Source organism: Rhinoderma darwinii, chromosome 12, assembly GCF_050947455.1.
Source record: "Rhinoderma darwinii isolate aRhiDar2 chromosome 12, aRhiDar2.hap1, whole genome shotgun sequence".
NCBI classification, from domain to species: domain Eukaryota; kingdom Metazoa; phylum Chordata; class Amphibia; order Anura; family Rhinodermatidae; genus Rhinoderma; species Rhinoderma darwinii.
This window is the reverse complement of record NC_134698.1, coordinates 16,354,749-16,380,307: the sequence shown is the minus strand read 5'-3', so window position 1 is coordinate 16,380,307 and position 25,559 is coordinate 16,354,749. Positions and strand designations below refer to the sequence as shown.

The window sequence follows — 25,559 nt, the reverse complement described above, 5'->3', positions numbered from 1 at the left end:
CTCTGACTGTCAATTTGATTGGGTTTCTTTCATTCCCCTCGCCGAATTTTCCCTTAATAACCGGGTCAGTAACTCGTCAGGGGTCTCTCCCTTTTTCTGTAATTTTGGGTTTAATCCACGGTTCTCCTCCGTTTCACCTGGTTGTTCCAACAATCCCGAGGTGGAGGTCGTTCATCGGGATCTGTGCACAGTCTGGGCCCAGGTTCAGAAGAACCTAGAGGCGTCCCAGAGCATACAGAAGGCTCAGGCCGATAGAAGACGTTCTGCTAACCCCCTGTTTGTGGTCGGGGATCTGGTGTGGTTGTCATCCAGGAACTTGCGTCTCAAGGTTCCGTCCAAAAAGTTTGCTCCCCGGTTTATTGGGCCGTATAAGGTCATTGAGGTCCTCAGTCCTGTCTCTTTCCGGCTGGAGTTACCCCCGTCTTTTCGTATACACAACGTGTTTCATGCCTCCCTCCTGAAACGCTGCTTCCCGTCCTTGGCCCCCTCGAGGAAACCTCCTGTTCCCGTCCTCACCCCTGAGGGGGTGGAATTTGAGGTGGCCAGGATCGTGGACAGCAAGATGGTCCAAGGCTCCCTCCAGTACCTGGTCCATTGGAGAGGATACGGGCCCGAGGAGAGGACTTGGGTACCCGCCCGGGATGTTCACGCTGGGGTATTGGTCAGGAGGTTCCACCTGCGTTTCCCCAGTAAGCCAGGTCCACTTAGAAAGGGTCCGGTGGCCCCTCATAAAAGGGGGGGTACTGTAAAGGATCTGCCAGGCACTGCTTCGGGGTTAACTCCCAGAATTAATCAGTCAACACCTGAGTGTACATCCCTGAGACAGACACCAGCTTCCTCCACTCAGGCTGGCAGGCTTAGGAGTGGGAGAGCCTATCGCAGCCTGGCCAGACTCAGCTAGCTCCCGCCCTCGGTCTATTTAAGCCTGCTCTTCCTGTCCATCTGTGCTTGTGATTTCTTTCCTTGAGGGTTCCTGGCCCAGCTACAGCTCCTGCTATTTTTGATCCTGCTCCATACAGACCACGGCTTACTGACTACTCTTCTGCTTTTCGCTTTGTACCTCGCACTCTCCTGGCTTGACTCGGCTCGTTCACTACTCTGTTGCTCACGGTGTTTCCGCGAGCAACTGCCCATTTCCCTTGCTTGTATTCCCTTGTTTGTTTGTCGTGTTTGTCATGCACTTACTGAGCGCAGGGACCGCCGCCCAGTTGTACCCCGTCGCCTAGGGCGGGTCGTTGCAAGTAGGCAGGGACAGAGTGGCGGGTAGATTAGGGCTCACTTGTCCGTTTCCCTACCCCCCCCACCATTACAGTACCACACAGCGTCCATATAAGTAGTACCACACAGCGTCCATATAAGTAGTACCACACAGCGTCCATATAAGTAGTACCACACAGCGTCCATATAAGTAGCACCACACAGCCTCCCTATAAGTAGCACCACACAGCGTCCATATAAGTAGTACCACACAGCATCCATATAAGTAGTACCACAGAGCGTCCATATAAGTAGTACCACACAGCATCCATAGAAGTAGTACCACACAGCGTCCATGTAAGTAGTACCACACAGCGTCCATGTAAGTAGCACCACACAGCACCCATATAAGTAGTACCACACAGCATCCATATAAGTAGTACCACACAGCGTCCATATAAGTAGTACCACACAGCATCCATATAAGTAGTACCACACATCTATAAGTAGCACCACACATCTATAAGTAGCACCACACAGCGTCCATATAAGTAGTACCACACAGCGTCCATATAAGTAGTACCACACAGCGTCCATATAAGTAGTACCACACAGCATCCATATAAGTAGTACCACACAGCGTCCATATTAGTACCACACAGCGTCCATATAAGTAGTACCACACAGCGTCCATATAAGTAGTACCACACAGCGTCCATATAAGTAGTACCACACAGCATCCATATAAGTAGTACCACACAGCGTCCATATAAGTAGCACCAGACAGCATCCATATAAGTAGCACCACACAGCATCCATATAAGTAGTACCACACAGAATCCATGTAAGTAATACCACACAGCATCCATATAAGTAGTACCACACAGCATCCATATAAGTAGTACCACACAGAATCCATGTAAGTAGTACCACAGAGCGTCCATGTAAGTAGTACCAGAGTTCATATAAGTAGTACCACACAGCGTCCATATAAGTAGTACCACACAGCGTCCATGTAAGTAGTACCACACAGCGTCCATATAAGTAGTACCACACAGCGTCCATATAAGTAGTACCACACAGCGTCCATATAAGTAGTACCACACAGCGTCCATATAAGTAGTACCACACAGCATCCATATAAGTAGTACCACACAGCATTCATATAAGTAGTACCACACAGCGTCCATATAAGTAGTACCACACAGCGTCCATATAAGTAGTACCACACAGCGTCCATATAAGTAGTACCACACAGCGTCCATATAAGTAGCACCACACAGCCTCCCTATAAGTAGCACCACACAGCGTCCATATAAGTAGTACCACACAGCATCCATATAAGTAGTACCACAGAGCGTCCATATAAGTAGTACCACACAGCATCCATATAAGTAGTACCACACAGCGTCCATGTAAGTAGTACCACACAGCGTCCATGTAAGTAGCACCACACAGCACCCATATAAGTAGTACCACACAGCATCCATATAAGTAGTACCACACAGCGTCCATATAAGTAGTACCACACAGCATCCATATAAGTAGTACCACACATCTATAAGTAGCACCACACATCTATAAGTAGCACCACACAGCGTCCATATAAGTAGTACCACACAGCGTCCATATAAAGTAGTACCACACAGCGTCCATATAAGTAGTACCACACAGCATCCATATAAGTAGTACCACACAGCGTCCATATAAGTAGTACCACACAGCGTCCATATAAGTAGTACCACACAGCGTCCATATAAGTAGTACCACACAGCATCCATATAAGTAGTACCACACAGCGTCCATATAAGTAGCACCAGACAGCATCCATATAAGTAGCACCACACAGAATCCATGTAAGTAGTACCACAGAGCGTCCATGTAAGTAGTACCAGAGTTCATATAAGTAGTACCACACAGCGTCCATATAAGTAGTACCACACAGCGTCCATGTAAGTAGTACCACACAGCGTCCATATAAGTAGTACCACACAGCGTCCATATAAGTAGTACCACACAGCGTCCATATAAGTAGTACCACACAGCGTCCATATAAGTAGTACCACACAGCATCCATATAAGTAGTACCACACAGCATTCATATAAGTAGTACCACACAGAATCCATGTAAGTAGTACCACACAGCGTCCATATAAGTAGTACCACACAGCGTCCATATAAGTAGTACCACACAGAATCCATGTAAGTAGTACCACAGAGTCCACGTAAGTAGTACCACACAGCATCCACGTAAGTAGTACCACACAGCGTCCACATAAGTAGTACCACACAGAGTCCACATAAGTAGTACCACACAGAGTCCATGTAAGTAGTACCACACAGCATCCATATAAGTAGTACCACACAGAATCCATATAAGTAGTACCACACAGCGTCCATATAAGTAGTACCACACAGCGTCCATATAAGTAGTACCACACAGCGTCCATATAAGTAGTACCACACAGCGTCCATATAAGTAGTACCACACAGCGTCCATATAAGTAGTACCACACAGCATTCATATAAGTAGTAGCACACAGCATCCATATAAGTAGTACCACACAGCATCCATGTAAGTAGTACCACACAGAGTCCATGTAAGTAGTACCACACAGCGTCCATGTAAGTAGTACCAAACAGCGTTCATATAAGTAGTACCACACAGCGTCCATATAAGTAGTACCACACAGCGTCCATATAAGTAGTACCACACAGCGTCCATATAAGTAGTACCACACAGCATTCATATAAGTAGTAGCACACAGCATCCATATAAGTAGTACCACACAGCATCCATGTAAGTAGTACCACACAGAGTCCATGTAAGTAGTACCACACAGCGTCCATATAAGTAGTACCACACAGCATACATATAAGTAGTACCACACATCTATAAGTAGTACCACACAGCGTCCATATAAGTAGTACCAGACAGCATCCATATAAGTAGCACCACACAGCATCCATATAAGTAGCACCAGACAGCATCCATATAAGTAGCACCACACAGCATCCATATAAGTAGTACCACACAGCATCCATATAAGTAGTACCACACAGCATCCATATAAGTAGCACCACACAGCATCCATATAAGTAGCACCACACAGCATCCATATAAGTAGTACCACACAGCGTCCATATAAGTAGTACCACACAGCGTCCATATAAGTAGCACTACACATCGTACATATAAGTAGTACCACACAGCATCCATGTAAGTACTACCACACAGCATCCATATAAGTAGCACCACACAGCACCCATATAAGTAGTACCACACAGCGTCCATGTAAGTAGTACCACACAGCGTCCATGTAAGTAGTACCAGACAGCGTCCATGTAAGTAGTACCACACAGCGTCCATATAAGTAGTACCACACAGCGTCCATATTAGTAGTACCACACAGCATCCATATAAGTAGCACCACACAGCATCCATATAAGTAGTACCACACATCTATAAGTAGCACCACACAGCGTCCATATAAGTAGTACCAGACAGCATCCATATAAGTAGCACCACACAGCATCCATATAAGTAGCACCAGACAGCATCCATATAAGTAGCACCACACAGCATCCATATAAGTAGTACCACACAGCATCCATATAAGTAGTACCACACAGCATCCATATAAGTAGCACCACACAGCATCCATATAAGTAGCACCACACAGCATCCATATAAGTAGTACCACACAGCGTCCATATAAGTAGTACCACACAGCGTCCATATAAGTAGCACTACACATCGTACATATAAGTAGTACCACACAGCATCCATGTAAGTACTACCACACAGCATCCATATAAGTAGCACCACACAGCACCCATATAAGTAGTACCACACAGCGTCCATGTAAGTAGTACCACACAGCGTCCATGTAAGTAGTACCAGACAGCGTCCATGTAAGTAGTACCACACAGCGTCCATATAAGTAGTACCACACAGCATCCATATAAGTAGCACCACACAGCATCCATATAAGTAGTACCACACATCTATAAGTAGCACCACACAGCGTCCATATAAGTAGTAGCACACAGCATCCATATAAGTAGTACCACAGAGCGTCCATATAAGTAGTACCACACAGCATCCATATAAGTAGTACCAGACAGCATCCATATAAGTAGCACCACACAGCGTCCATATAAGTAGTACCACACAGCATCCATATAAGTAGTACCACACAGCATCCATATAAGTAGTACCAGACAGCATCCATATAAGTAGCACCACACAGCGTCCATATAAGTAGTACCACACAGCATCCATATAAGTAGTACCAGACAGCATCCATATAAGTAGCACCACACAGCGTCCATATAAGTAGTACCACACAGCATCCATATAAGTAGTACCACACAGCGTCCATATTAGTAGTACCACACAGCATCCATATAAGTAGCACCACACAGCATCCATATAAGTAGTACCACACATCTATAAGTAGCACCACACAGCGTCCATATAAGTAGTAGCACACAGCATCCATATAAGTAGTACCACAGAGCGTCCATATAAGTAGTACCACACAGCATCCATATAAGTAGTACCAGACAGCATCCATATAAGTAGCACCACACAGCGTCCATATAAGTAGTACCACACAGCATCCATATAAGTAGTACCACACAGCATCCATATAAGTAGTACCAGACAGCATCCATATAAGTAGCACCACACAGCGTCCATATAAGTAGCACCACACAGCGTCCATATAAGTAGTACCACACAGCGTCCATATAAGTAGTACCACACAGCGTCCATATAAGTAGTACCACACAGCGTCCATGTAAGTAGTACCACACAGCGTCCATATAAGTAGCACCACACAGCGTCCATATAAGTAGTACCACACAGCGTCCATATAAGTAGTACCACACAGAATCCATATAAGTAGTACCACACAGCATCCATATAAGTAGTACCACACAGCATCCATATAAGTAGTACCAGACAGCGTCCATGTAAGTAGTACCACACAGCGTCCATATTAGTACCACACATCTATACGTAGTACCATACAGAAACGAGGTCATACAGTGACATTATTAACAGTGACACACACACACACACTGCCTTCGTGCCATACAGTCGTGTCTCAGACTATAAGCTCTTGCGAGCAGGGTCCTCACTCCTCTTGTGTGATTTGTTCATTCGTTTTGTCACTGAGATTGTCTGTACACATTCCCTCCGAATTGTAAAGTGCTGCGGAATATGTTGGCGCTACATAAAAAGAGGGTGCTTAGTCCCCCACCGGTGAAGTTATACGGAAATGTCAGAAGTTTTTTGAAAGATTTGTTACCCTTTAAATGCCCCCATAACCTCTGCCTATGCATTAGATCACGGAGAGAGAGCCAATGACTTCTTTGCATCCTCCAAAAAAAAATAAAACCCAGCCGTAGCTCTGGGGGAGCTCCAGACATATCCGACCCTCCCGCTCAGGGTCACATGTGACATTATTGTAGTATCAGAAAACAAGACAGGACACGATGTTCAATGCCATCATTTATTTCTGTAGGATAAAAAGGCATGCAGAAAAAAGGCGTGTTTACAATATTATTAATACTGCATTATAATTGGAATCTACATCTAGAATATTAGGCGCATCAAATACAAAGTTGGCTAAAAGTAATACAATGTCCACTATTTGGAATACAATACAGGGAATTGTCGTGAATATATTGGTAGAGATTATTCATTTGTTACATAATACGGAATCATTTGCAGCATTTCTACCCTATTCGAGATCTTTCAAGTATAAAGACATTTCCTACAAATGTGAAAATGAACAGAAGACGTAAAGGAGAAGTTAGAACCAAAGTAACGGACAGTAGAGTCTATACAGTTTTTAGGCTGCTGTAATAATTTCTAATGATCTTGATGTGTTTTGTACTTGTTTGCGGTGTCATCATCAGTGATCTATAAGGCCCTGTTCACATGGAGTATTTTTGCAGGCAGAAAAATCTGGCTCAAAATTTCTTCCTGTACCCTCTAGCGTTTTCCAGCCGCGGCCAATGAGCCGCGGGCCAAAAAAACGCAGTGAAAAACGCTCTCTGCCTCCCATTGGTTTCAATGGGAGGTCAGAGGCAGAACCGCGGCAAGAAAGAACATGCCGTTTTTTTTTTTACTGTGAGCCCAATGATTTCAATGGGAGATTTCAGACGTTTTTTGCCGCTGATTCCGACACGGTTTCTGTATAAAAAAAACTCAGTGTGAACTGGGCCTAATACAGGTGGCTTCCTGTCTAGTTTGTACACCGGACTTTACTACTTATGTTGGTGACATCTAATTTGCAACAGTGACTATCACATTTTGAACAAGGTCATATCAAAGGGGTAGTCTAGGATTAGAGACACATGGCTACTTTCAAAAAACAGCGCCACTCCTGTTCACAGGTTGTGTGTGGTATTACAGCACAGCCCCATTTACTTAAAAGAAGCGTAGTTGCAATATCAGACAACGCACGGACCGGTATGGCACAGATTCTGGAAGAAAGCAGGCATGTTTTCTACTCTTGGACAACCCCTTTAAAATCGAGGAGTGGGGCACTCTATTTATTGGGAAAACCTGGACACCACAGGCCATCATGGATATAGAAGAACTTGAAGCTCCTAAGCTCTACACACCACAGGCCTTCATGGATATAGTAGAACTTGAAGCTCCTGGGCTCTACACACCACAGGCCATCATGGATATAGTAGAACTTGAAGCTCCTGGGGCCTACACACCACAGGCCATCATGGATATAGTAGAACTTGAAGCTTCTGGGGCCTACACACCACAGGACATCATGGATATAGTAGAACTTGAAGCTCCTGGGCTCTACACACCACAGGCCATCATGGATATAGTAGAACTTGAAGCTTCTGGGGCCTACACACCACAGGCCATCATGGATATAGTAGAACTTGAAGCTCCTGGGCTCTACACACCACAGGCCATCATGGATATAGTAGAACTTGAAGCTCCTGGGCTCTACACACCACAGGCCATCATGGATATAGTAGAACTTGAAGCTTCTGGGGCCTACACACCACAGGACATCATGGATATAGTAGAACTTGAAGCTCCTGGGCTCTACACACCACAGGCCATCATGGATATAGTAGAACTTGAAGCTTCTGGGGCCTACACACCACAGGCCATCATGGATATAGTAGAACTTGAAGCTCCTGTGCTCTACACACCACAGGCCATCATGGATATAGTAGAACTTGAAGCTCCTGGGCTCTACACACCACAGGCCATCATGGATATAGTAGAACTTGAAGCTCTTGGGCTCTACACACCACAGGCCACCATGGATATAGTAGAACTTGAAGCTCCTTGGCCGTGTTGTAAAATCAGTAACAGGTCATTTATAGTACTGCTCTCCTGATATGGGAAAAGGGCTTTTTTTGGGCCCCCTAACGCTCCTGAGCCCAGGTGCAACTGCAACCTCAGCACCCCCCATAGTCTCACCTCTGGATGACGGGAAGGTGGCTTGCAAGACTGCAGAGAGCTAGTCTGAAGAGGAGTGGTAACAACTACTTTCTGGAAGTTTCAATTTTTATCATATTCTGAAAATGTAACAATTTCATCGTTACAAATGACCAAATATTTGTATGGCTCCAACTAATCTTTTTATTTTATTGTATTTTTTTTACAAAATATTCATGGGAGTTTTCTTTCACACTTCTGTAGTAAGTTGAATATCAATGTATATTTAACCCAAAGTTACTTAGCAAGAGCTAATACTATAATGCTTTGCTTTGTTCACACTGGGCACATTTAGCTTTCCCTTAAATATAGGTTTAGGATCCCCTCTTGGTTTTGGCTAAAAAACAAACAAAAAACACAACAAAAAATCTGCACCATGGCCAAACATTGTTATAACTACTGTAGGTATCTCGGGACTGATCTCAACAGCAGAGTGAGGGGTGTACGGCAGCTGGGATGAGGAGGTGGATACATGTTCAATGAGCACTACTGAGTGTCCTAGACTACAGTAACCCAACAGTCATTTAATATCAGCCATGGAAGTCATATTGATTTAGGAATCATCCCAATGCTCTATTCGCGGATCGTAGTGGACCTAACATTATGTTTTGTTTTGGATTTCAACATGCTGGCAGAATAGTCACGGTGAAATTTATTTTATTTTTTTTGCGATTTTAGATTTTTATTATTATTATTTATTCTTGGTCATAAGATTGCACAATTGACTTTATACCCAGGAAGGCCATTGGTGATTTTACTACAAAACCACCATAAATTAAGAGAACCACATATCGAGAACAACATTGGACTCACGGATGGAAACTTTAAGTGTTAAGTGTAATAATTTACTTGCTATAGTTCTAGTTCTCTTTAGTTTCCACCCAGATATGTCAAGAAAATTCAGGGAAATACTTTTAGGGTGATTTTGGATGAAAAAAAAAAATAACGAACAAACCTAAAACCCTCATAATTAGATATATAAATTCTGTGAAAAAAAAAGCAAAATAGAATTTTTGCTGTATTTTTGGGGGAAGGTTTAAAACATTTGTTATCACGTTTTATCAATTGTGTTTTTTAGACCTTGTTCACACAGTGCAGTTTTGTTTGTTTTTTTTCCTCCATTTTATAGCCAAAACTAGTATCAAATCCAAAAGAGAGAAGAAGTATATATAAGTCCTTCTCTTTTACGTTTCCCTCTTCAGGTTCCACAAAATTAGGTGTAAGAAATTGTAACCGAGAAGCTGACCTTTTAGATTGAAAAAAAATGCTGTTTTGAGTTTAACGAATAACATATATATATGACAACCTGCGCAGAGGTTCCCAGAAGACGGACTTTAAAATCTAAATATACTACATTTCCCTTTTGTCTATTGAATTCTCTATAATACTGACATGTCCATGACTCTGGACTCCTTACATGCCGGAAGCTTTTAAGGAGTCCCAGAACATGTCCAAACAATTCTCTTGGCACCAACCACGTATACTTATTAACATATGTAGAGTGCATCATTACAACCCCATAATCGGAACTTTGGGGGTTAATATTTAGTGGATATACAGTAGTGTCATCCAACCAAGCCAAAGGATCTGCCCTAGTTAGAGATTCCCTTTAAGGTTTTTGTCATTCACACGGAGTAACCTTGGTCTCTGAAATACAAAGCGGGAACACCAGTAATAAATCATGTGGTAGGCGACTAATGTTCAGTACAAAATACGGAATGGTCAGGGGTGCACTTTATTTATCGAAACTGCTCTAAGGGTTTTTAAATCGACATGTTCCCAACCGTCAGCTTAGTGTTATCCGCACAGACATTACACAAGTGTGTGAGGGGAGGCTTCTGCTGCCGATATGGGGTTACAAGTTCTTAGGGTTGAGCCTTGGTCTCAGGATCTTTCTCATAGACGTAACTTCCGACACCTCCCGTGTTCACACCTGAAATGTAAGAGGAAGGAATTGTGACTCATAAGGTTCTCGCCACTTCACTATGTTTAATGCTAGAAGGTTTGTAGACCCTTTAGTAATTTTACTTATGAGTAATTCCTTTATAACCAGCCTGCAGCCCGTCATGTCTGAATGAGGAACGTTCTGTGAGGTGAAAGCCAAGAACTGCATTCCAACAGAGGAACCTCATCCTGACCGTCATCCACGTGGCTGTTTTGCCTCCAGTTTGCCAGGATGGCTTGCCATCCATGATAGAACTAGGTGGATTGTACCCGTAGATTCTACAGGGTATCGATTATTGTACTGAAGCTCCACTGAAGGTCGGTCTTCCAGCAGGACATTAACCCCAACTACACAAGTAGGTCTACCAAAGAATGGATGAAAACAGAAAAAAAATGTCACAGTCATACACATACACGGTCCCTTGAGAAGAAGCGGATTATAGTGTTCCTCTGCTGGGCCCCACTGCGATCAGATGTGATCTGAGGGGGAAACCTGGCAGTAAATGTTCAATTCCTCAGCAGCGCCGCCACAGGTGAAATTATGCATTACATGTTTCCCACTTAAATCAATCAGGAATTTGTGTAATACACAAATGTACTTGGACCTTCTTTACCTCTCTCCACTTTGGCAAATTGATGACATTTCCCAAATGAGACACTCCCCTCTATTAAAAGGTGTTGTCCCAGAATCCAAAAGTATCACCTATTTCTGATCGTTCCAGGTTGCACCACCGGGACCCCCACCAATCGTGAGAACGGGTGTTCTGAACCGCTGATTCTCCTCAGTGCACCCCCCACAGTGCGGAGGAGCTGGAATGGAGCGAAGGTCGAGCATGCACCTGTTGCTCCATTTAAGGTCTATGAGAATAACGGAAACCGCTAAGCGCTGTGCTCGTCCGTTTCCATCAATCCAATAGATTTAGAATGGAGCGGAAGAACTCATGATCCACCGTTACTCCATTTAATGCCCTCCTCATTGCGGTCGAGCAGTGAGGAGGAACAAGGGGTTGGGAACGATTGGTGGGGGTCCCAGTGATCAGAAAATTATCACCTATCCTGTGGATAGGTGATAATTTGGGATTCTGGGACAACCCCTATAACTCAGAATATTCTAATAGGATATTTAAAAATGGGTTTTCTAAACAAGAAAACCCTTTTATTTGATTAGAAATGTTGTGGTAGGATCAGATGCGGGGTGAGCATTCACCGTCCAGGAGGCAGCGCTCATCCCCTACAAAAAATTGCACGAAGTTAATCACGAATTCGACACAAATTTTGGTAAAATTATAAAATATGAGAATAGAACTGTGTGTAGATTAAATTGTGTGGAAAACCATCCTTTATGCGTAAAAACCCATTTTTTTTTTCAATGTACACATAAGATGTCTTTTTTTTTGGTGCCATTGGCTTTTTGCACACCAGGAAAATACATCATCAAGAAGCTTTCAACATATGAAACTTATTGGAAGTGCAGACTGGAAAGGAGCGCAGTATATTGTAAGCCAAGTCCACGTGTGTATATCTAAGTAACCGTGAAGTGTAACTGAAGTACTCTCACTAGCAGAGGTCTCCTGGAAACTCCTCTAGCTTTATAGAAGATCATTTTCACTTTCTCCGTATCCTTCCACGTCTGAATGGTACATCTCCCTTCATAAACATTGATGGACACGTTCAACAAAGCACCTTATTGCAGGATCCCCGCGGGTCAGAGCTACTCTAGGGAAGGAAACGCAGTCATTTAACCTTTTAATTATTCAACTTTCCCAATTTTTGCTGGCTCACCTTTTGGTCCAAAAAGGATTCCGTAGCAAGGCTTGTGACAATAGGGCTGCCCGTCATGCTGTAAAAGTAGAGAAAATCATTACGGAGAGACACGGATTGAGCTGGAAATTGTATAACTGGAGCCGTAAGCATTGTCGCCATCTAGTAATGCTACAGTATAGTAAAATATTGCATTCATCACACACACACACAAAACGTACATAAAATGCTGAGTAAGGCGCCATTCACACATACGTGAGTTTTCACACCGCGTGTATCCGTTGCGTGAAACTCACCGCATGTCCTATATTCGTGCGTTTTCACAGATGCACATCCATGTGCTGTCCGCGTTTTACGGATCAATTACATCGTGCTGGCGAGTGCGTGAAAAACACATCTCATCTTGTGTGAATGTAGCCCAACACTGCTCATGCTTATGGGGGAGGCAGGAGAAGGATCGGTCGCTGAACAACTATTTTGCTTCAGACACCTTCACTATTCATTACCAACCCCTCACTAGCCAATGAATATTAAAGCTTGATTTACACTTGTAGAGGATTGTTACTGGAACCATCACTATACACCTCAAAGGAACACTAAACATAGAAATGACACAAAAATCCTATCAATTCCTCCTTTAATATTTTCCATTCGTTCTCATATTGCAATTAAAATGGAGAAATACGTAGAGAATTCTTCTCTAGGTGTCCGGGGAGAACAGCCATGTTCCCCTCCTCCTCCTCCCCCCCAAACTTCTTGCAATAGGAGACAAAAAAGTTAAGCCACACCCCTTGACTAAGCCCCACCCCTTAGACTTCTTTCAGCATAAAAATGGAGGAGATAAGTAGAAAATGAACACCGGTGTTCTCTTAAATATTTCTACAAGACCGTTTGACTTAGGAGCTGCAGAAAAGTCTGCACACTGACAAATACTGTGGGACGGTTTATCTCCAGTTTACTTTTCTCATTTACGTCTAGGTTGAGTATCCCCTTTAAAGGGTAACAAAACTTTTCAAACTTCTGACATGTCAGACGTTTTGATCGGTGGGGGTCCGAGCAGTGAGACCCCCACTGTTCGCTAGAACGAAGCGGCAGGAGCGCTCGGGTGAATGCTGAGCCATTAGGTTTCTGATCGGCTTTTCTCGGAAAGCCGATGTAGCGGTGTACGGACTCAACAGAAAGTCTATGGGCCTGTACACCGCTACATCGGCTTTCCGAAAAAAGCCGATCAGAAACGAAGCGGCTCAGCGCTCACCCAAGTGCTTCTGCAGCTTCGTTCTAGCGATCAGTGGGGATCTCACTGCTGGGACCCCCACCGATCAAAACGTCTGACGCGACACTATGACATGTCAGAGGTTTGTTGAAGGTTTAGTTACCCTTTGATGTGCAAATAAGGTGTTGTGTACGTTGCCGGCACCATCCTTAGTTATGATACCAATGTGTCTTCGTCCTCATTCACCGACTATAACACCCGTTATAGAAAATACCTCCAAAACGGAGATAAGTGCAAAGTTACTATGAAAACTGTAGGGCATTGGTTAGAATAATAATAGTAATATTAAAATACAGCAATTAGCAGAGTCTTCTAGCTCCCCCTGGTGGTATCAGCTGTGCACTTCCAATTTGGCAATATACATGGCTTAATTTTACAAGGTAAATGAATGACTATTACCCCGTACAATAAAGTAAAGTAGACATTACAGATCGGGAAAATGTAGAGTCTTATAAACAGTGGACAAATGATATAAACGTTTAACAGCTTCCCTGAAGGTAACGAGATAATGGAGCCAACGAGCGATTGTAAAGGAATCTAGAAACAACAATGCATGAATTAATCATAGAAGACATTCAATACCACAGACTCCTGGGACAATAAGATCCGTTATGGCGCAGGGTAATTGAAGGAGCTTGTGACAATATTGCTTGAATGAGCCATTATTCATCTACACGTATTAGGAATGTCCAAATTCATTACAACACCGTGCAGATGCCAAATCACCCACGGCAGCAGCGAGTACGCTGGAGAGAAGCCAAGAATACTTACATTGCACTAACAAAAGGAAAACTATTACAGGAGCATATAGACGAACAGACAAAACGGCAGGGAATCAAATCCATTCATTGAGCCCTTGGGATTAGCAATTTACTAATATACAAATTTCCTCTGACAGCTCTCCCTGGCAATGTCAGCAGAATACAGGCTGTCACAACATACAGGCAAATAAGAAATCTGGGTACTAAGTATACAAGGGAATTGATGTTCTAACAATATACGCAAAGATGAGCCATTGATATTAGAATGGAGTGAAAGGAACGGTCTCATTGCAGCCGACCCCTTTAATATGAGAGCCGGCCCCCGACTCCCCTTTAAACATCTGATTTTGCTTGTGGAAGTTGCTGCTGGCTGCTCGTAATATAATGGACGGTCATCTATGTAATAAATGGACAGAGCAAGTCCGCCATGTACCTATAACATTCACTTGTCAGAACAGGGTATATGGAGAGGGTTTGTCAACATGGGCCAGCCCTTTAATTCATTTCAGCAAATACCTTGAAAAACCCGTTCAGTCCTCCATTTGAGATTCCAGTGGCCGCTCTGTCTGTGGGTGTTTGTGCGGACATTAGTGTCCATACAGTGAGTCTATGGATATACTCCTTAGTCTTCGTTCATTTGTCGGGACTCTGTTCATGGGTTCCGTCAGGGGAACCCATGAACGGAATCCAAGCTGAAACAAACGGAAACCATAGGTTTCCGTTTGCCTCACCATTGATTTTAATGGTGACGGATCCGGTGCAAATGGTTTCCGTTTGTCACCGTTGTTTAAGGGTTCCGTCGTTTTGACTAAATGAATAGCGCAGTCGACTACGGTATGGATTCCGTCAAAACCCAGAACCCTTACACAACGGTGACAAACGGAAACCATTTACACCAGATCCTTCACCATTAAAATCAATGGTGATGACAACGGACACCTATGGTTTCCGTTTGGATTCTGTTCATGGGTTCCCCTGACGGAAAGCTACAACAGAACCCATGAACGGAGTCCTGACACAGATGTGAACGAAGCCTTACGGAATACTGAAACGAAATGTGTCCAATAAGAGGAAGTAACATGATATGAAGAATGTGTGGAGCTTTATTATCACTAGAATTAGATAAGACTTTTGCCTAAATATATCCAATTGTAGATAAGGCATTTCTATGCCACTTGCTGCACACCGGAATGTAAAATCCTTCAAGTATGCAGCGAGATATTTCTATTGGACTTCAAGACTCAACACCACAAAAACTAAAATGGACTAGCAACAAACCGGAGCCACAGGAGATAAAAAGGGAAAAGTCCACAATACTCCTGGTTATAGAAATAGTTTCCAGAGACTACCACATCGGGATAAGGACTAACAGTCTATTCCAGTAAGGACTAACAGTCTATTCCAGTACGGGCTAACAGTCTATTCCAGTACGGGCTAACAGTCTATTCCAGTACGGGCTAACAGTCTATTCCAGTACGGGCTAACAGTCTATTCCAGTAAGGGCTAACAGTCTATTCCAGTACGGGCTAACAGTCTATTCCAGTACGGGCTAACAGTCTATTCCAGTACGGGCTAACAGTCTATTCCAGTACGGGCTAACAGTCTATTCCAGTACGGGCTAACAGTCTATTCCAGTACGGGCTAACAGTCTATTCCAGTACGGGCTAACAGTCTATTCCAGTACGGGCTAACAGTCTATTCCAGTACGGGCTAACAGTCTATTCCAGTAAGGGCTAACAGTCTATTCCAGTAAGGGCCAACAGTCTATTCCAGTAAGGGCTAACAGTCTATTCCAGTAAGGGCCAACAGTCTATTCCAGTAAGGGCTAACAGTCTATTCCAGTAAGGGCTAACAGTCTATTCCAGTAAGGGCCAACAGTCTATTCCAGTAAGGGCCAACAGTCTATTCCAGTAAGGGCTAACAGTCTATTCCAGTAAGGGCTAACAGTCTATTCCAGTAAGGGCTAACAGTCTATTCCAGTAAGGGCTAACAGTCTATTCCAGTAAGGGCTAACAGTCTATTCCAGTAAGGGCTAACAGTCTATTCCAGTAAGGGCTAACAGTCTATTCCAGTAAGGGCTAACAGTCTATTCCAGTAAGGGCTAACAGTCTATTTTAGGGTCGCTGGGGGTCCCCACAGTCAGATACCCACTGATCAGGAAGTAATAGCATATCCTATCAATGTTCCATCACTTCTTCTGGTAGGAAAACCCATTTAAAGAAGACCTTCATTGATAACACAACTTTCCATGTCTGCACCCCCCACCTGACTATATACCACACTCTACACTTTTTATGTATACTGGACTTACTTTTTGAACTGCTGCCTTGTCTGTGCTTTAAAAAAAACCTCCATCTTGATTCTTGGATTTCTCCAACTTTCTCTTCCTCTCTGCTTTACTATCAATTTCATGATGCTTCAGGACAGCATCACATGACCAGCTAAAGACCATACCATTTCTGCATGCTGGAGGACACTAATTATCCTTCTCTCTATATTCTCCTAACCATAAGTATCCAGACAGGGAGGCCGCAATATATTCTTCTACATTATACCTGTGTGACAGGAACCTGTCTGAGTATCAGTGGCAGCTGATGATAGAAGTTTCTGTCCCCCCTGTGTAATACTAATGTGATAGAGGAACTGCTGAAGCCTGTGATGGGTGACACATAGATCTCCATAGACTCAAGTAGAGAAAGTAGTCACCGAGTCGGATTCACACTGCTGCTAAGCAACCATCCCAGTCTGATATATAGAGATAAATAAAAGGAGAGAGACTGACACGTGGAATAACATAATGGTACACATGGGAAAATTTAGTTTTGGCCGGAGTGTCCCTTTAAGTACTAGATTATACTCTGGTACATATACAAATAAACAGGTACTATTCCAAAAAATCTCCAAGAACTGATTTTTTTTTTTAGACACATACAGCTACAAGAGGGGAGCACAAACAGCAATATACATCAGCACGACAAAGGAAATGAATATATGATGCCACTATATAAGACGCTTCTTGCAGTACGGGTCTCACCTTTTTGGAGGAGATACAAAATAAAGAATATTTCTTACCTCAGCATGGCCGCCAGGAGTTAGAGTTTTCGAGCAACGTTCACATCTCAGACAAGGTCGATGCCAGTCCTTCCCAAGAGAGGTGACTTTTTCTGCTACAAAAAAAAAAGAAATAACAATTCTGTCATTTCTAATGAACAACGGTCGTCAAGATCATCGAGTAATAGGAACTTTATTACACACAGGGCTCATGCATATGGCCAGGGCAGAATTAAGGTTGGCAGATACCCAAGAGTAAAAAATCTGGTTGTGGCCCGCAATCATTTTTATCTTTATTCAAGGCGACCATAGCGCACAAATAGGTCCATATTGTCTGGGGGTCTCCCTATCAGACCCCAAAATTAATGCCGACCAAGAACCCCAAATATATTTACATCCCTAAAACAAAATTCAGACCCCAGTCTAGACCCCTTAATTAGCTCAGACTCAAAATTATTTAAGACCCCAGACCAGATCCTAAAATTAATTCAGACCCGTAACCTCAAATTAAGCCAAAGTCCCCAGACCAAATCCTCAATTAACCCACACCCCAAAATTAATTCAGCACCCAAAGACCCCCTCCATTTACTAGTCATGACCTAGTGCGACGGGACATGAAGGTGCAGAGTAGCGAGACGCGGTAAGGGATGGCGGTTATCTGATGGATTTCTTCCAAGTCAAATTTAATAGCAAACGGCCAGCCCTGACCCCCTTGGTAACAGTACAACCATGGCTGCTACGGGGGTAGTGCACATGTATAGGGGTGTCCGCGGCCAACTCCTGGCCTACTGAGCACCGATCCACCTGACATTAGCTAGTACTGCCAGATCGCCAGATCGCCAGTGTGGTCCTGCTACACAGACGCTAAACACACACACACATACACACACTACATGTACAGAATACACTGCAGACACATAATTTTATATATATATATATATATATATATATATATATATATATATATATATATATACACATACATACATACACACACATACACAGAAATCATATACTATATACACACTACTTAAAACTGCACTACACACAGAATACACTACACAGTACATAGACTGCTCTACACATACATACACTATATAAACACTACTAAAAATGCATTACAAGCACACAGCATACACCATATACATATACACACACACACACACACACACACACACACAGCATATACACTGCACTACACACTGACACTATATACATACTATGTACACACACACACACACACACACACTACTTAAATTGCACTACAGGCACAGCATACACTATATACATATACACATACACACACACACACACCATACACTACACAAACAAGCTACATACACTTTATTACCTGTTTTAACCCTCCATTTGTGTTGCCTGGGTTTAGGATCTTGATCATGTGACCGTGATGTCACTATAGGCCCTGCACTTCTCCTAGTTGCGGTTTTTGCCACAACTTTTGGTAAAATGCCGCCAAAATGCAGCGGCCTATAAACCGCAATATGTAAAAACAATCAGGGTTGGTGTTCGGCCTCTGCTGGAGGCCCCTCAGTCACCCTGGGTGGTGGAGCCCAAGGGCAAGTGCCCCGGCTAGATACGGCTACCAGGGAGGTGGGGGGAGGAGGGGTGACTTCAAAAGGAATTAAACGGGTTGTTCTCTTTGGAAACCACTTTCCATGTGCCCAATTACAGAACTCCCTCGAGTGGCAAATGTAAAAAAAAGAAACGCTACAAAAAGAGCCCCGGAGGACTCTGCTTGTCTGTGCGTTATGTGGATGGCAGACTGACTTCAGCGCAGGTCCTGTAAGTGTATATTCACACGCGGCAGATTTGTTACAGAAATTTTGCAAACTGAAAAGCAGCGTCATACATGTGGATGGGGCTGCGTACATAGTTTTCTACAAGTGCCATTCAGATGAATGGAAAAGTTGCAGAACTTCCGGCAACATATCGGACATGTGTGACAGACCCCAATACACAATGTCCCTTTTACAAACTCCAGTGATCACAGCGGATTATTGGGGGTACCACCGGCAGGACCGCTCATGATCAGCTGTTCTCCAAGAAACCTGCTCATACAAAAGGGATTGTGGGTAAGCTGCATATTTTAGTGCCAAAAAGTCTAGTGAACTTTGCATAAAGAAAACGGTGGCTCTTGCCAGGTCTGCTCAATATGCAGCAATGCCTTGTGTGAATGTGGCTACTAGTTTTATCTTTTATCTTTCATCTTCATTGAAACAGGGCAATAATCTGCCAGTGTGAACAGCCCCTAAGAAAGGAAGTCCAATAAAATCTGATGAAATGCTTTGGTTCAGGTTCTCCCATTAGGGCGTTTACCCCCTTTTCCTATATGGGCAGGACAAGGTGCAGTGTAGATCACTGTAGAGCACCGAGTAGATAGGACTATGGAGAGATGGAATAAATTGGAGGCTGCAGGAACTTAAAACCCGAACAGTGGGATTAGTCAGGTTTTAGGCCCTGTACACACAGAGCTTTTTTGAAGTCAGGAAAAAAATTTTTTGACCAGCCTGGGCTTTTTTTTAAGCAGTTTTCGTGGATTTTTCGCCTGTGGACATTGAAGCGAATGCAAGTACCGTGGGCAAAAAACACAGCGAAAAACGCTCAGAAACTAGAGCAGCACGTTTTTTCTGCCTCCCATTGTTTTCAATGGGAGGTCAGAGGGGGTAATAAAAGTACATGCTGCTTTTTTTTTCCCCCTGAATGCCTCCACCTCCCATTGAAATCAATAGGAGACTATTTCGGAGGGTCTTTTGGCGTGAATTCCGACATGGTTTCCGACATGTTTAAATCCAACCTGCACGATCCTTCCTTTCGTATCACCTCCATACACATTGCAGATCAGCAGGTTCGGCCCAGCTTGGTCTGTGTATGGGCACCTTTAGCAAAAGCGACATTTTTTTAATGCTGAATAACATTGTGTGTGGCGTAAGGGGAAGACTACAGTGCCATTTCCGCCAGTTTTCTGAACAAAAATATGAAAAACTTAGGCACACGATTGTTTTTCACAAAATATTTTATGCCACTTTTCAAAAATTGGGGGTAGTTTAGCAGAAGGGGTAGGGTCCACCCATTGCCCCTCAGATTTACTATAATTTACGCCAGAAATTAGTATTAATTATAGCGAAACTCCTTGCCAGGTCACAGCTGGTATAGATTTCAGTTTGTGGCGCACGATTCAAGAAATGAACCAAGAGGTGTGCCCCTCTTAGTAGGTTTGTTGCATTTTACTCCAGCGGCCTTCTGTTTACTCTTGGAGTATAAAATGCCAATCTTAGTAAATCTATATCCTGTGAGAACTGGACACAATATTATAAAGGCCTATTTACATGGACAATCATACAGCAGTTGTCTAGCGAGCTCTAGTATAACACAGGATGCAGTAAGCTCTTAAGCTCCCTCTAGTGGTGGCTCAAGGCAGACAGAATTTTATCATTTCACTCTACATCCATGCAGAGGATTTGGAGCTCTGTATCCGAAAAACAGTGAAACAACCGCTAAAAATAAATATTAAGAAATAGTTTGGCTAGGTAAAGATAATCATTATAATCGTTATGTCTATTGTCCCGATTTTTTTTTATAACTTTTTTATTTTGGCATCAATGCAGCAAATATTTGTATGCATTTACAGTGCATGTTGCGACGGTTATGGAGATAGCAAATATGTTGGCGTTTTATTACTGTACATTTTTTTTAAGCCACTAGCGTTATGGCTTCTGATTGGCTTTCCTGGCTTCTTAAAGGAGCCATGACAGCTACAGTATGAGAGATTTGTTATTTAACAGATCCAAAGAGATCTTGACAATGGGGTCCGTCATGTAGGCAGAAGTATAGCTCAGAATGGTCATAGCTCATAGCTAGCTCCGTCTACTTACCAAAAAAGACTTTCTTTTCACAACGAGGACACAAGTTGGGTTCTCCTGTAAAAGTGGTTATACTTGAAGCTGAAAGAGACCACAGTTAAACCATTCAGTTTAAGAGTCTATAACCATGCACCGTCCATCAGGCAGTATATACACAGAGAGTAGGCGGTAATATATCTGAAGAATAGCTATCTGAACTTTGCGTGGCCCAAATATTTCATAAATAATGTGATAAAACAAAGCAGATCGATACAGTGGATCTATGGTTAATACATTTTTGGTTAAGAATTACTAAATCTCCTGGGGCAAGAACAAGTTATTGTACCATCCAATGTTTTTACAATTCATTTCAATCTCTTCAATGGCCATCATTGTGATTGATACGAAGGGAAATTGTATCTTACTGCTGGCGCTCCTCCCTACTCACCCCATTGCCACAAGAACATTTATTATTAGCTTTACCAGTTAGGCCCATGGTAACCCAACCACTCGGACCTGAACCCGGTGTCTCTTTGTTAGGGGTGCACAACGTTTTATGGTGTAAGGGCCACATAATCAAACTGTTGCACTCCTAAGAGTCGCAATAAAAGAGTAGGGGTATCTCATTACACTACTGGGATACCCACCTATCAGGAGAATATGGGTCCCCAGCTCGGTACTCCAGAGAGGAGACCGCACATGTGTTTGGATCTCTTCATTGTAGCAAATCTCCCAAATGTTCCATTTTTTGGAGGACCTTGCATGACACAAGGGAACCACAGAGAGAATAGCAGCAATGTGCCGCCCCAGCTGGTCTGAATTAGGTATAACATTGGAACAGTTTTAACGGCCCGAGGGTTTGGGGGCCGCACCAGACAAGATCATAGGACGGAGCTTATGCACCCCTGCTCTATCGTGAATATGGTCATAACTCCCATTGCTGACTGCAAATGTCCTGTATCTAATGGGTATGAGTCTCCACATGGCATCATATTAGAGGGATCTGCCATTTAGGTCATTCACACTGTATATTCTATGAAGTACTGGAGCTTCTCACATGATACTCATTCTCCTTGAAGAAATCCAGCCAGAAGGGAATCTTTCGAGCAATGATCCCTGGGCCAAAGTACGTATGCAAAATAACTCTCCTCTAGAAGGTAGAAAACTGTCTCTCTAACGCCACCTATATGGTACTACCCTGAACATCTATGTCCGACCCTTTATAAAGCCTTAACACATGTATTGACCTATCAGTAAAACCAGAGACATCCATCCGGACAGCACTAATAGGTGGAACTAGAGAAACGGTTTTGTAAACTGGAACTTAACTTAATCTATTACATTGATAGATATCTGGAAAATTTTAGATCCTGAACTACATGTTTGCTAAGAAATGAATGAACTTTAAGTCATAAAATAGCATTATTGGGATCAGTCAATCAGGTATGTTGGTTCTTCTTAAAGCGGTATACACCATAATGCAGTCCCCAGAATCTCTATATTTGTGTTACATATATTACATTGCGCAAGTATAGTGTACCTCCAGTTTCACTGACTTTATATAGAATTATATACCATGAGCGATATAGGATTCTATAGCACCGGCGCCACACTCCTGCACTATATTTGTTTTTCTCTAAAAGTGGAGGTACGCTATAAAAGGATTCAACAGGCGTGGACAAAATGAGGCCTTCAGGAAAAAAAACAAAAAAGAAACCATTAAAGGGGTTTTCCCACCAGGGACAGGACATCTCCACGGGATATGTCATAAATGTCAGATATATGCGGATCCCACCTCTGGGACCTGCACCTATCTCTAGAATGGGGCCCCCTAAACCCCGTTCTACCTTCTTCTGCTCCCGCTGCCTCCCGGACACTTCCTGACTTTATGGTCGGGAGTTCCACAAACAGCCGAGCTCACTGAGCTATACGGTGTCAGTCGTTTCTATGGGACTTACGGAATCAGCAAGCTACGTGGTTTCCTTCTTTATGGTCGGAATTCGCCTGCTTAGGCCGCAAAACACAGAGCAATAGAACGGGGTTTAGGGGGCACCGTTCCAGAGATCGGTGCGGGTCCCAGAGGTGGGACCCGCATCTATCTGACATTTTTGGCTTATCCTGTGGATAGGTCATAAAGGTCTCTGGTGTGAAAATCCCTTTAAGATACGGCTTACACTCTCACTAAATCTGCTGCCTGGCAAGGACCAGTGCTTAGTATGCATTGGCATTAGAAGAAATTAACTGGATACCTGCTTTTTTGGGTCACCGTGATCTGGGAGGTAACAATTGCAAATTGTTCTCCATATCACAATACCTTGTTCTGCCAGGAACTCCCCTGCATGAGTGAACGAGGGGGGGACGCTGTATGTAGCGAGAGCTGCAAGTGACTTCACAGGACCCCCCTTTGTTCAACTGGCCTCAATGCAGAAATAAAACAAAATCGGTTCAGTGTAATCGATCAGCAGTTTGGTAAGGAGACACTATGGATGACATCATTCCAGAATATTATTATTGCAAATTAAATATACCTGATGCTGTTTACGATTATTTCTAAAATAAAGCTTTATAAGAATGCAAAGAAACTGGGCTGTAAGGCGAAGTTCACACTTGTGTTGTATAATCGGTTACAGAATTAGGATAAAAATGGACCAGTTAAAAATCCCATTGAAATCAATGAGATTTTTAATTGCATCTGTTTGTGTTCGTCATCTGTTTTTTTTTTTTTTGATGGAGATAAAAAGTGCCGAGTACAGGACATTTTCTCCGTTCCAAAAAACCGGATGTCTAACCGATGGGTGCCGTCGCCTTAATATCCCACCTTTGTTGAGAGTCTTTGGAGCTGCATTAACTTTCTTCTCTTCGATCTTTGGAGCGACCTCGGTAGGAGACGCAGGTTTGTCTTCGCTTGGCTTCCTGTAGATGTAAGATCCGGCACCTCCAATATTAACACCTGAAATGTTCAAACCGGTGAATACATCAAAAGTTTTAGTGTGAACAGAACCTTATCAATGGAGCCGTACATGTGCCATACCTATTATTTCAAAATTAATATTCAATCATTACAGATTCCATCATTAAATATTGTGCAAAAATAAATATTTATTATATATACCAATAGTCGGCAGTTCTGTCGATTTTGACGGGAAAAATTAGCGCTGGCAAGAAAAGTCGGAGAAATCAACGAAACCTCTATAGACCCCATAATAAAGTCAACTAAATGCTACAGTTCCGGCACAATAAGCCATGACGCAGCTGTATACACAGCCGTGCGAAGTCTGTCCGGCCAGGTTCTGATAAATGTACCCACAGAAGTCCGGCTCCAGGTTATTTGCGCTTCGCTTTAGATATAGATTTCATAAGATCGATACATTATTATATGGTTAAAATGAAAACACTCACCCTTTGGTCCATATAATGAAGCATAACAAGGCTTGTGACAGTACGGTTTTCCGTCATGCTGAAATGATATGAAGAAGAGTGGAAAACGCGTTACTAGGAAAATACATATTTATCTACTGCAGTACGTAGCTTTGTATAAAAAGTATTACATGATTTAGTATTTCTCCTCCTAGTAGCATTAAGTCTTCTCTGTATACGGTTTACAGAAGATTAGACTTTCTAAAGTCCAGACAATGTCTTTTGGGAGAAAGTGAGTCTACAGCAATATAAAAAGGGGTTGTTTAGGAATAGAAAAAACCCCAGAAACAGCACCACTCCTGTCCATGGGCTGTGTCTTGTATTGCAGCTCAGCACCGTAAAAATAGATGGGGCTGAGCTGCAATACCACACACAACCTGTGGACTGGTGTGGCGCTCTTTTGGGGAGAAAGCAGCTATGTTTTTTTTTCTAATGCTCAACACCCCCATTAGGATTTTCTTGGTTAGCTATAAATCAGGAATTAAAGTAACACTAAACATAGAAAGTACGCAAACGATAAAAAAAACCCCATAAAAAAACATTTCAGTAGTTCTTCCCTAATCTCGTATTGCAAAACTGTATAAATACATCCGTATATGTGGATGATTTACGGGGGACTATAAATTACTACGGATCCGTATTTACGGATGGATGAAATCTACGGTCGTGTGTATAGGGTCTTACTCTCCTCTTCACTAGCCTGTGTCTGGCTGTAAGACAACTGGCTGCAGTAGAAGCCTCCCCTCCACAGCTCGGTCTGCTATAGGAGACAAATAATATTAAGCCCCACCCTTCAATTG

At 43.0% G+C, this 25,559-nt stretch overlaps 1 protein-coding gene across 1 annotated transcript in view; it reads right to left on the bottom strand.

The window, feature by feature from the left end:
- Positions 1-6,705: 6,705 nt before the first annotated feature.
- Positions 6,706-25,559, bottom strand: part of CRIP2 (cysteine rich protein 2) — an 81,196-nt gene continuing 62,342 nt past the window's right edge. Inside the window, exons 3-8 of the mRNA XM_075844277.1 lie at positions 24,742-24,799; positions 24,161-24,292; positions 21,376-21,444; positions 17,504-17,598; positions 12,419-12,476; positions 6,706-10,625 (exon numbers count right to left, since the gene is read on the bottom strand). Of these exons, the coding sequence (XP_075700392.1) occupies positions 10,558-10,625; positions 12,419-12,476; positions 17,504-17,598; positions 21,376-21,444; positions 24,161-24,292; positions 24,742-24,799 (480 nt within the window). The 3' untranslated portion in view covers positions 6,706-10,557. The remainder of the gene's footprint in view (positions 10,626-12,418; positions 12,477-17,503; positions 17,599-21,375; positions 21,445-24,160; positions 24,293-24,741; positions 24,800-25,559) is intronic.